Source organism: Clinocottus analis, unplaced genomic scaffold, assembly GCF_023055335.1.
Source record: "Clinocottus analis isolate CAN_PGR_092001 unplaced genomic scaffold, fCliAna1.0.p SCAF_16, whole genome shotgun sequence".
NCBI classification, from domain to species: domain Eukaryota; kingdom Metazoa; phylum Chordata; class Actinopteri; order Perciformes; family Cottidae; genus Clinocottus; species Clinocottus analis.
Window position 1 is genome coordinate 6,069,753 of NW_027175887.1, and position 13,339 is coordinate 6,083,091.

Below are 13,339 nucleotides of genomic sequence, written 5' to 3' on the forward strand. Positions count from 1 at the left end.
TATGTCCAGACTCTCATCAGCTGTATATTCTACAGTCACTGAATCAACGTTTACACCAAATGACCTTTCGTCCAGCAAATGAAATCATTGAGTACTTTTGAAAGATTGTTTTGTAAATGTGAGCTGTCTGCTGGACAACAATAACGTATCGGCAGTTTACTCAATCGAGAGGAATGGCAACACTGCCCTCTTCCTCGTGTCCCAGTTTCTAAGAGGCCCCGAGGCTGTGTGAGGAACTCCTGCAGGTTGTGGCACCAAACACGTTCAGCCTCATTTTACCCAGAACTGTAAGCCTACAGGTTTATGTTTTATTTAACCCTCCTTCCATCCGTCCCATTTAAATTTGGCGTAAAAACGAATAATTTATCTTCCATTAAGTGTTACGAGTAAATGCTTATCGGAAAGTTATACATTGTTCTATGTTTAATAAGATGCCAATGCTTTTTGATGGATGACAAAAAAGAAATCAAGTTGCACAGACTCATTTATTGTCATTTTATTTACCACACAGTTGGTTGAATACAAAGTTGAAAGTCTTGAAATTTATGAAAGAAATGCTCAGCAGCACATGGGATCCCTTCATTTCCATTGAATATGAACGTTTATTACAAAAAAACAACACAATAAATACGTGCAATAAGAAGAATGATAATAATAGTAATCATAATAATAATCTATTCAACACATCATTAAAAATGAAAACGAAAATGTTGAACCAAAATGCATGAACAGTACAATGGCTCAATTAGAGGAATAAGGCTAATATGAATAAATAAGAATTACAAAAGAAAAAGAAAAGAAAAGAATGTCTGATTTCATCTTATTTTGATTATTTCTTTTTTCTTTTTTTTGGCCAGCCCTATTGTCAGATTCGTTGGGTGTTCATTCGAGTGTGTGTGTGTGTGTGTGTGTGTGTGTGTGTGTGTGTGTGTGTGTGTGTGTGTGTGTGTGTGTGTGCGTGCGTGCGTGCGTGTGCGTGCGTGTGTGTGCGTGCGTGCGTGTGTGTGTGTGTGTGTGTGTGTTTGGCAACAGTGCTGATAAAACATACAGTGTCTTTCTGGGCCTTGTTGCCCTCTCTCTCTCTCTCTCTCTCTCTCTCTCTCTCTCTCTCTCTCTCTCTCTCTCTCTCTCTCTGGTCTCGTTGGTTTTGCATAGATGCCAAGCGATTGATTTGCTGGAGAACAGACTTTTCGAAAACAACCCAATAGCACTTATTTTTGTCGGTTCAGTATTTCCCTTTGCATTTCCTTATGTTTCATAATGTAAAAAAAAAACACAGGCCCCCTTCACCCCCCCAAAAAATCGCACGTACAGGCAAGTAAATGTGATTTGCATTAGCTTGTTCATTGATTTATTTCTAATTTTCACAAGATTAGAAAATCACTGCCAATGTCAAGGTGTAGCTGTCGCCAGTGACGTAGTGGTAAATAAACAACTTACAGTCATCAAAATGCAAACAACCACCGATACAAACACAAATCACATTTTAAAATAGCATTAATATTGTCATCACAGGCCGTGATGCGATTTGTTGATCAAATCTCATTTATTTCAGCTTGAAAAGCTGGACAGATTCTGTTGCACAGGATACGATTGTGGGTTAGATGGATTACCCTCCACTCCATCTCCGACTATAGCGAAAAGAAAAAGTCAAGACGGAAAAAAGGAACAGGAAACACTAATGACAACGAGTGAAACATCTCCCCAGAATGCCTAAATCCTGGCGGGTAAGCTCTTTAAAAAGTGTGCCGTGGTTAGATTGTTGATTGCAGGGGACGCACGACGGGCTTCTCGTTTTTAATTGTGAAAAAACGCGTTGAGTTCATCATACACGGGGGCCCGTTCGTGGTGTAAGTGCATGTCGTGGTAAGGCGGGACGTTTTCAGAGTGAATGCCGCTCCGGGCCCCCGAGGAGCCAAACACCAGATTGTGGGGCCCAGTGGGTCTGGAGCCAGGCAGGCCGGAGTAATGCATAGAGTAGTGGTACCCCTTCTCGTGGTCGGGGGACGCAGGGCCTTGGTGCTTCAGGGAAAAGTTGCCATTGACACACAGTGGCGGGCTGTGGGGCCCCTCATACTCGGGGCTGTTATACTCCGGGGAGCCGCTCCCACCGTACACAGAGTCGTAAGTTGAGTAGCCGTGCGTCCTCAGCGAATGCGAGTTCGAGCCCGAGCCCGGCGGGCAGTGGGGGCTGGAGAGACGCGCGCACTGGTATGGGTAGGAATGCATGGGGTAGGAGCCGGACCCGTACCTCCCCCCGTCTTGACACTGCTGCTCGGTGAGGAAATTACGGGAATTCAGCTGCAGGCACCCCGCCACCAGGTTGGTCGTTGGCTGGGAGAGTCCCTTGCACAGCGTCTGGACGTAGGCCACAAGGTCGGGCCTTTTCCCAGACCGCAATATCTCCGACAGGGCCCAGATATAATTTTTGGCCAACCGCAGCGTCTCAATTTTGGAAAGTTTTTGTGTTTTTGAATAGCAGGGCACCACTTTACGAAGATTGTCGAGCGCAGAGTTCAGGTCGTGCATGCGGGTCCGCTCCCGTGTGTTGGCCTTCACCCGCCGCATCTTGGAGCGCTCGACACGGGCCGGAGTCATTTTGCGCTTCTTGGGGCCCCTTTTCTTGGGCCTGTCTCCCCCCTCTGCATCCTCTCCGTCCTCCTCTTCCTCCAGATCGTCGTCGTCGTCTTCCTCGCAGGGCTCAGACTGCGTCTGGCTGTCGTCTCTCAGCTCAGATCCAGCCGTGTCGTCCTGGTTATCCTGGTCCTCATCTTTGATTTTGGAATCCTCGTCCTCGCTGTCCGCCCAGCCGGAGTATTTCTGCACATCGGGCAGCAGCGAGGGATCACTGAAAAGCCTCGTCAACATTGTAGCTCTGGAGAAGAGAGAAAAATACATCGTAAATGTATTCTCACAATTACCGTATAAATAAAAAAAAAACGATGGCATTTCTATCATGACTCTTATGCTCGTATAGATATCGAAATATTGGAGCTATATAGTATATATTTCAAAGTGTAAGATCACTAAAACTCATTATCAATTACCTTTTATTATAAAATATACCCGTGTCTTTAATTGGTCCTGAAGGACAAATAGTATACATTGTGGGAAATAAAAAGGAGAGAGAGAGAGAGAGAGAGAGAACTCCGCTCTTAAAGCTTTGCGCTGAGTTACAGCCAGACGGATTCCCATTTAAATCCCTGCTGTCATCCACTGCCCTGTCGCGTCCTCTCGCAGCGGGTCCCAGCGGCAGGGGCCACATTACAGGTCCCATGGGGGCCCCCACTTTCACTCCTCCTGACGCCCATATACAATCCTGGCTGCATTCCAGCACTATTCATCCACGCCATACACCTCTGCTCAGAGGAGGCATACGGGATTTTATTTAACTGCTGTATCCGTTTAAAGTCACGCATTGATTATTAACTTAAGGCATTAAGGCATACCTTAATAATTCAAGAACCAAAAGGAAAGGTAGCCCTTCATGTTATTGCAATAGTAATAATAGTAATAATGATAGTAACAATAACAATTATAATACATTATCCAGAAGAAGAATACTTCAAATATATTTCGAAAAAAACCCAAAAGAATCAGGTTAAAACGAACCGTAATTGAACTTATATCCACCAATGAACTATTCACAATTAACTAAGCATGCTCATTAATATATATCTAAAGGTAAAAATGAATTGATCGGCCTACCACTTGATTAGTAAGTGCAGTCTCTTCCCAGAAAGAAAAGCGGCTACAGAGAGACGAGGTGATCTTTGAGAGATTCAATGAGCCTCCATTGGCTTCCTCTGACATGTTTCACTTCCCATCTATTATTATAGTGCAGCAGCAGATATACTTGCAGCCCATCGCAAGGCAGGCTGTGATGGTTGGTTAATTATCTCGAGGGGTGTGCCAGGGGCAAAATCTAGTTTTTAAATCTCAGGCTCAGGAGGTTTGCTCAATTAGAAGAAGAAAAAACACAACAACGTTTAATTAACAGACCATGCAGCGTACACGAAATAGATTTCACACATAATTCAGTATGCACGAGTGCACGATTTGGAAGCTTTTTAGTCAGCGATAACCTTTTACAGATGGAATTTGCTTGTATCCTTTTAGCCCTCGTTAAATATATAAAGCATAACTCGCGAAACAAAATTAGACTATCCAATCTCGCAACAAAAAAAAAACAACCTGCAATAGCTCCACTGTTACAGCTACGACTGTGGTTTAAAAAAACCTAATAACGAGATAGATTGTTAAAGATAATACTGTAGATAAACAGAGATAAATCATTCTACACACTGTCCGTCACAGTCAATGGCGTTGTCCCACCCTTTCATTTGCTCCGAGATTGAACGTGCAAATCATCGACAACATCATCAATACATCTCATATAAAGCTTGAGGACGTCCTCTGAGGCCACATGATGTCCACGTCTTTGCAGAGATATTCTTATCGTGCGCACTTATTGTCTTTTGTTTCTCGGTTTCAGGGTCCAGACGCAGGAATCTCTTAATCAAATTAGTGTCCGATATGATCTATTTGCAGGCTTTGCACTGCTGAAAGGGGCTACTCTCAGCCTCACGACTGCTCCTTGTAAATGAACCGAGAGACGCTTGTCTTTTGACTCGAGCTTCATATGTGATTTGAGCTTTCATAAACCAGGTAGATTTGGATGTCAAAAGTTGAAGGGCACGCCGAGGTAGAGCGGGGGAGTGAGGAGGAATTTACTCCAGCGCGCTCGGACGGACATCGAATAAAACGACAAACATGGTGATGCCTTATATATCAATTGTTGACAAGTTTAATGATGTTAATGTGTGCCATCACCCGATTTAAACGGACTACACGCCGCGGATCGATAGGCTGTATCAGAGCAAAGTCACAGACAAGGCGTCTATAATTTAGATTTCCGTAAGACTCATGAGCGTTTTGTCTTGCAAACTGTCAAATATAAAGATGCTTTAAGTCACCAAAAACTGTCTATTTAAAGAAGAACTGTAAAACATTGACGACACCTTTTCATTAATCTCTTCATCTGTGTTTTCGATTAATCTCCCCCTCCATTTTGGACGGGCACTTAAGCATCCAAGATGTATTTTTAATGTTCAATTTTGTCACACATTATTTTTTTTTTTGTGCTAATGTTGTTGTTTATGTTCCAACTTACCTCGGCTCGAGCTCTTCACAGGGGATCGGAGGGAGAGAGAGAGAGAGACAAAAAAAACACGCGCTTGAGTTTCAGACCATCTTCAGGGACGAGCGAGCGAACCAACGCTCCCTATCAGTGTATAGGCGCAGGCAGCGCGCGGCTCTCTTGCACTGGCGCTGATGGGTTGTTTGGGGGTGCTTCTCTCCCAGCGCGCGCACTCGAATAACCGGAGCTCGCGAGCGAACGTGCGTCTTGGCGTGCCTGTGTGTATATGTGTGAGTGAGTAAGTGAGCATGTGTGTGTGTGTGTGTGTGTGTGAGTGAGTGCGCGTGTGGCAACCGTGAGCTACTGGGGACGGACGGGGTTACATACCAGCTAAGGCTGTGATGCCAGCGCCCATATGGCTGGCACGTCACCGGCAAGAGCCATCACATGAGAGCTCGGTGATTGACATGCGCCCGCATTCGGAGAGATTTGCCTGCGGGGGAAGAGAGACATAGAGAGAGATAGGGGGAAAGAGGAGAGAGAGGGGGAGAGAGAGAGAGAGAGAGAGAGAGAGAGAGAGAGAGAGAGAGAGAGAGAGAGAGAGAGAGAGAGAGAGAGAGAAGGAGGAGGAGGAGGTAGGAGGTGGTGGTGGAGGAGGAGGAGGGCTCCGCCATCTGTCACCGCGCTAGAGCTCACACAGCCAGAAAAAAGGAGGAAAAACAGAAGAGAGAGGGAGAAAATAAAATGGTGGAACAACAAAAATCATCATTGTTGACCTGTGCTGCTGCTTCAAGGGATGTAGACTATTTTTTAATCAAACCTGCGAATTTTCTCATTCACCTGCCAAACTCACTCGTCAATGTTTAATCCAATTTAGCGAAGAGCTGCGCAGATATAGCACTCACCTATTAAAGTGGTGTTATTGGAGGTAAATACAAGATCAATTGTGATAAGGTCAACTTACACCTCGACCCAGGGTCGCCCATGAAGAGTTTTATACAGTAAGTGGCTATAGTAAAAGCCCCAAACAAGTTGTGCTTTACAAGCAATTCAAAATAGTCATTAAAAGACTCTTTTCTATACGTTTATGGTAATACAATTAGTCTGCATGATTCTTATTATAATATACAATACTAATATACAATAATTACATAAATCTAATGATGGGTAAAAGGGTTTAGTTGCAGGGTGTACCCTGCAACACATCTCTGGTTCAGAAGCAGGGTGGGTGTAGGGGGATGGGGATGCATTGTAAGTGCATTAAGGCCGTGGAACAGAAGGCATATTGTTTATTTATTTACTTAATTGGATCAAATTATGCTTCAATGTATTCAGAGGAACAACAACCAAAACCAATTTTGATTTGTTCTGACTCTTATGGGCACAACACCGGATGCAGATGACCCACTTGTCAAAGCTGCAAATGAGTCCGATTAAGGTATATTATTGCATATAGGATTGTGCTGCATGCATGGTGCGTGTAGATTGGTGCTCATGAGGTTAATGGGAAGATCAAATGTTCACTGGGAGCGGTGTCTGAATGGGTGAGGTTTGCCAAAGATGCTGCTGATGTTTCCAGCATGCAATGCCGAATGAGGGGAGCCTGCAGGGGCGAGCATCAGAGAGAGAGAGAGAGAGAGAGAGGCACAGTGAGAGGTGAGAGCTAGTGAGACCCAGGTGTACAGGGCCACTAGGGATGTATGAAAAATGAGGAGTGGAAGGCCGGGTGGGGGTTTAGCTGGAGATGACAGGGGATTGGAGCTGGCAGGAGCTGGCAGAGGTGCCCAAGATTTAGGAGGAGGCATGTTGGCACATCAGTGGTGTAGATGCGAGAATTCCTCGCCACCAGCATCCTGGTCCCTTCAGTTTGTGTCTGCTTTGCTGCATTGTGTCTGTCCCCGCTCCAAGATTTCTCTATTTAGCAGACATTAGTGGAGTTAATGTGGGAGAAATGAGCTCGATGACCACCAAGTCCAACTTGGCACAAAGACACCCGCTGGATTTAGGGAACAGGGACCTGGAGGCGGAGAAATAGCTGATAGAAGCTCATCATGTCCTTGGGTCTAGTTCACCTCTACAGCTCCTCAGCATTTGGGGGAGCGTTCTGGGGGGTTGCAGGGTCATCGCTGGGCTCACCAGTATAGTGTGGCAGCTGTGACTAGGGAGCCGTGATGCCATACATCCACTAATGTCTCTCATCCCTTATGGGATGAGGGGATGGTAACCTGGCACTACCCCAAACCATGGTGAGATGATTGTGTCAGTGTTTGTGTTTGTGTGTGTGTGTGTGTGTGTGTGTGTGTGTGTGTGTCTGAAGGGGGGCAGGGGGCATCGAGCTCCACCACCCAGCCAAATCGGTGCCCTATTCTACCTCAGCCGCACTGAGGGTGGCGAATGGAAGGGCTGCGGCCACGAAGGGGGGAGGCGGGTGAGGGGATGCTTTTCAACAAGTCCAAAACAACCTTCAGGTCACCTTGCCAAAATAAATGCTGAATGTCAACAGTGTGACTTTAGCCAGCGCTGGGCTAGAAGCAAATCCAATCATGGAGGCTTTGATCTGATATTTCAATGCCGGAGGAGAGCTTGTTTGGATTTATGATATTTTAGAATGACTTTGCATCCGGTTTGTTTGTGGATTAGTCGTAAGTACGGGCCACCTGCTGTGCATTTTCATAGGCTAAATGCCTGCAATCAAAATGCAAAATTAAAGCCCTTTCTCTTTAAGATGTCAAAATCTCCATCACTCTTTTTCCTCTATCCTTAATGACATCCAATAGCCTTTCAAAGTCATCTAGCCACACCTAAGAACCGTTGACATCTTTTTATTGTCCTTCTTCCTTTTCTTACTGTCTGACATGTGAGATGATGACCTGCACCCTTTCTTATAGAAGTGCAAACTTCGGCTGTTACAAATATAAAATTCAGCACACACACGCGCGCACGCACACACACACACACACACACACACACACACACACACACACACACACACACACACACACACACACACGCACACACACACACACACACACACACACACACACACACTCCCACCCCCACCAGACTCCCGGACCCCATCTGCACTCTCCTCTCTCCAGCCCCCTAATTGCATATGCACAAATGCAAATGCCTATTAATTAATTACTTGACTAATTAGTGCAGTGGTATTTTAGAGCGATAAATCAAGTGGAGATGGGGCCGAGGACAGCGGGGCAGGAGGAGGGCTGCACGGAGCATCGACAATGAACCCACACCAGAGGGAGTGCTCCCATTGTACAAGTCCTGTGTGTGACTGGGACTGTGCTGTGAAAAGGGTGTGAGCACCCTGGAGCATCTGAAGTGAAGCGCCGCTTAAAATTGCTGGAGAGCCCGAAGAGGGGACTGAGCGCGGTGAGTACTCTCTGTCTGAAAGGGGAAGCGAGAAAGCAAGAGAGAGGAGAATAAATTTAGGTTGCATATAAGATGTATGACCTCTGCTCTACCAACTGTGTTGTTTCTTGGCATGTGGCCAAGCTCGGATACTCGTTGCACCTATTTTCACAGGGGAGAAACCATCAGCTACGTCCTATGACTGCTCCTGTCTGATGCATATTTATACTGATATTGTAAATCGTGTACAATAGTTCAATGAGCATAACAGTTGGCATCATTTACGCAGTGATACTGATGTGATAATTGTGGCATCTGTGTTTGGGAGGTGAATAATTCTGGCAGTTGTGGTAAGTTGTGTATCTGTATGTGAGTGGGGGTCTGTGTGTGTGTGTGTGTGCGTGTGCCAGGCCCCCACCATAGGTACCCATGGAGATCTCCGGACTGAAATATTCATTCTTGTTTGCTTGCCCAGACAGTGTGGTCCTAATTGCAGCATCAGAAAGCTCCACCTCTCCCTCTCGTCTGTCTTGGCTGCTGTGGATACAAACCTCATCTGGGAGCAAGATGCCTGTGTAAGTATGTGTGTGCGTGCGTGTGTGTGTGTGTGTGTGTGTGTGTGTGTGTGTGTGTGTGTGTCTGTGTGTGTGTGTGTAGACATCCTCCTACATTCGTCGTTCTTTCTAGGGAGTGGAACTGGAGTTGGGAGATTTGTGCTTGGCTCGCTCTTTCCACACTTTCTCACTCATTCACAAACACAACACACCAAAGCACATTTCCATGGAGCGGTTCACGTCGTTAGTCTGTCAAATTCATTCATCTAATTTGTCTGCGTGTCGCCTTTTCCATCTTTTTTTCAGCCTGCCTTCATGCCTCATTCACTCTCCTTGTGTTGGAGTTGGGTTGACTATTGATCTCTCCGTCAACATGTCTGTCTGTCGATCTGTCGGTCCACAGGGTGTGTGTGAAGCTCTGGAGTTTTTCATCAGTTCCCGTGCCAACCCAACCCGTGCCTGGCCAAGCTGAACCATCTTGTGGGATTTTTGGCTTTTAATTATAGTAAGAGAGGATTAATTATGGCAGTGGAAACAAGGGGCCATGCATTATTGATGATATGAGTGAAGGGCTGGAGGGGGTACAGGGTGCTAATTAAATCACTGCCCCACTGCCACGTCCTCCTCTGTCTCTGCCTTCCCCATGTCTTCCACCTGCTACATCTCCAACACCCCACCCTACTTTACTGCTCACGCTCACCCATACATATATTGTCTCTCACACAAATACTCATACTTCTGTTGTAATTTTTCACTTTGTTTTTTTTTGGACCTGTAACTGAAATCTCCAACACAAAGTTTGTAAATAACCATCCTCACCTTTCCAGTAATCTCTCGCTTTTTCAGTGTGTCCTTCATCTCCTTGGGTACCGGAAGCTGTTCTCTCTATCTCACTCGTGTCTTGGTTTGCATGCTGCCACATCTTCTTGATAGTGGTTACATCTATTCAATGTCTCTCATAGTGACATGTTTTAAATTTGCTTCCATCCTAAATGAGCACCTCAGTTTCAATTTCAAACCCCATTAGGAAAGCTCCTTCCATGCAGTGAACGTGGGATGAGCCTTTTTAAGAGCCAAATGTAACAAAAGGCTGCCACCTACTGGAATATATTCATAATTATCAGCTTGTATTTTTCACTTACGTCACCAGGTATGAGCTCAGTGTATTGATAAATTACAAAATGCCATTTCATTTTTAATTGCCAAATTCTGTTTGAGATTGGACGGACTAAAAATAAATAGGAAAAAATAGTTTTAATGAAATAAGGATTAAAGAGTAATGTGTCATTATCTTTCTTGTACTGGAACAAAGAAAGGCAGAAACTCTAAGGAGATGGTTTTTGTTAACTGCACCAACTGTCACATGGCACACGGTCCATAACACACTTAGTAGACCATAATTAATCATAGTAATAATCAATAATAATGAATCAATACACACCTGTGTTTACCCTGGCAGATCAAAATGGCTGCTGCGAAAAAGACCTGGAGCCACACCATAAACTAGTCTTCTTATTTATCTCAGCTTCTTTTGTTATGTCTTTTATTCCTGTGATTGTCTCTCTTAATTCTTAATGTCCCATCATGCGCCGTGTTGTCCTAACACATTCCTGATGGATATTGGTTCCCTTACGTCTGACACTGCAATGATAACAAGCTTGGGAGGTAATCCTCCGTCTATCCCTTTGGTGTTATGACATATTTTCATGTACACTGCTCACCACATCATTTTGGGCCAGGACTTCCACAGACATGACAGTGGTTGAAGAGACCCTCCTCCATTATGGATCAAAAAGTGTGAAATCAAAACCCATCGGAAAAAATAAACAGGAGAATCAAATTAATGCAAATTGTATGAAGTAACACAATGTCTGTAGTTGTGTCTGGCCTCGAGATGGGCACACAGAGAACAAAATATGTCATATTGGGATATTGTAAGTTGTAATTACACCAACAGGACAGCAGAGGGTGTACATGCATCCTTCATTACAGACAAGCTGGTATTGAAACTGCCCAGCAGTGCAGGTGTATATGACTGTGGCTATTCATGTGAGCAGTGTTTATTGTGATATGGTATGTTATATAACTGGATTGAGGCGGGTGAGTGAGGAGCCGAGTGTTGAATGACAGACAGTGTCTCTCTTTGCCCCACAACAGAATTACCAGGACACCTGCTATGGTACAAAGCCACCCTGTGATCCTGATTAATTGAATATTCCACTTTTTACAGTGTTGTTTGTCCCCTTAAATCCCCTGTGAATGTATCAGCTTATTACTGCTGAAGCACCTAGCAGGTAAAGAGAATTAGATAGCATGAAACCGAGGGCACTGGGAGTAGACCTGAGTAACAATGTTTGCTATATTATTATCCGTATCCGTTATTTCTGCTGCTTGTTCCTTTTTCTTCTTCTCTCTCTCTCTTTTTTTGCTATAACACATTCATAATGCATACCCATAATGCATTTGGTCTTCATGGCAGGTCAGGTATCAGAGGGCGTCTGAAAGGCCTGTGAATCAGTTTCATAACAGGGAGGCTTTTGTTAGAAGATGCCGCGTTTAGGAGTGGATAGAATTACACACTTTTTCCTAATCTGTCTTTGGAGCTGGTTTGGAGTGTCTCCAGTGTGGTGTGTGTGTGTGTGTGTGTGTGTGTGTGTGTGTGTGTGTGGCACACATTTTGTACAGCATGTCCTTGCTTGCTGCTGGAGTTATCATCGCGCTTGGAGTTCTCAGGCTGCAAGTGTGATCCATCCTTCTGAGGTTTTTCCTCTGGCTCTGCCAGCACAGTGATTTAATGGCATGCCCGTCACAAAATGTATAAACACCAGGAAGCAGAATAAAAATAGAAAACATGTGGGCTTGGCAATATATAGATGGGTTTAACCAACATCTGAAAACACAACATAGAGTAAGTGACATATCAGGCTTAATTAGAGGAACAAACAAATACCGGCTCTCCCAGAGGAATTCAAACATTGTGGCGAGGCTAGCGCTGGTTACATAACAAAAACAAACACCAGATCAAACATTAACAAATGAATATAAAGTGGCAGCTTCAGGACATTGGAAGTATTAAGATCAGCTCAGGTAAACACAGAACATGAAAGTGGTTTCTTTGAGGTGATTTTCTTTGTTAATCCATTTAGGCACAAATGAGTTCACGAGGAATATCCATTTTGGTTTCCAATTAGAGCAATTTGTTCAACTTGTCAATGTGACAGCAATGTGGAGTAATTTTATTAAAATGACAGACGGCCTGAGGAATTTCAAATGCTTGGCTGCTCCGACACTCTCGTGTTCATAGATTTACAAGCTTACCTGACAGTGTGTCTCTTTTGTAGTCCATACAGCAGAGGGGGAGGCTTCTGCCGCTTTGTGGTGCAATACTTTATATTTTCATATTGCTTTGATATTACGTTCAACACAAAGCCCAACAGCGTCACATGTTAATCCAACCTAACCCCAACTGCTCTTGGAGCTCTGTGATGAGCTGAGAGGGCAGAGCCACCAGGATATTGTTGGATTTGTCCAAGAACCCAACAAGAAGAGGGTCGACTGAATAAAAAATTAAATAAAATCTGATTTTGTGGTGCTCTAATCCAAACTGTATGTATTATGATGTATGTATTGTGATGTCCCCACATGGGCATCAACCGGTTTAAGTATTTTCTTATCTGCAAACAAAAGTGTTTAAGGCAAGCTCTTTTTGTCCTCATTTTCTTTTTTTGTAATCATATTCTTAATTGATTTCTCCTTTTTTGAGATAAACATCTTTGTATTTATTTGCAGCTACTTTCTTCAATAAATCCACAAACCAAGGCTGAGAGACACATTTTATTTTGCCAGAGAATTGTGATTATTTCAGAGATTATACGCTTCATCCTATATTGGAGTCTCAGATCAAAGCTGGTCCTCCTGTGCCAGACTTGCACTTGCTTGTTTAGTCTGTGTTTGACAATTTTCTTGTTCTTTCCAGATTTGTGTTGGCTTGTTCTCCCTGGTTTAGTCATTTGGGTTGCACAGCAAACTCATTCAATACAGAATAGAGCAGTAACTTAGTTTAGAAATACAGAAATGTTTTGAGCCTGAAACAGCACAGGACCCATAAACTCAGCGCATGCCAATAATGATCTTTTTTCTATATTTGAAAAAGTTATTCAGCAGGAAAAGAGATGTCACAAAAGATTCCTTTAAAGAGTGACTAAACACAAGTTGTATACCATGTTTAACATATAGCCTTCCTGCAATTATGTGCACCCGAGAACATTGTGACTTT

General features: G+C 44.1%; 1 protein-coding gene across 2 annotated transcripts; it reads right to left on the reverse strand.

Moving 5' to 3' along the window:
• Nucleotides 1–472: 472 nt before the first annotated feature.
• On the reverse strand, nucleotides 473–5,350 carry LOC137786235 (neurogenic differentiation factor 2-like). Of its 2 annotated transcripts, none has more exons than XM_068577967.1 (2): nucleotides 5,174–5,350; nucleotides 473–2,875 (listed from the first exon to the last, which is right to left on the reverse strand). In XM_068577967.1, the coding sequence occupies exon 2, from the start codon at nucleotides 2,866–2,868 to the stop codon at nucleotides 1,798–1,800; it is 1,071 nt and encodes a 356-aa protein (XP_068434068.1). In that variant the 5' UTR covers nucleotides 2,869–2,875; nucleotides 5,174–5,350; the 3' UTR covers nucleotides 473–1,797. The 2 variants fall into 2 exon arrangements, with proteins under 2 accessions (XP_068434068.1, XP_068434070.1); XM_068577969.1 differs by lacking the exon at nucleotides 5,174–5,350 and adding an exon at nucleotides 3,709–5,159.
• Nucleotides 5,351–13,339: the final 7,989 nt, after the last annotated feature.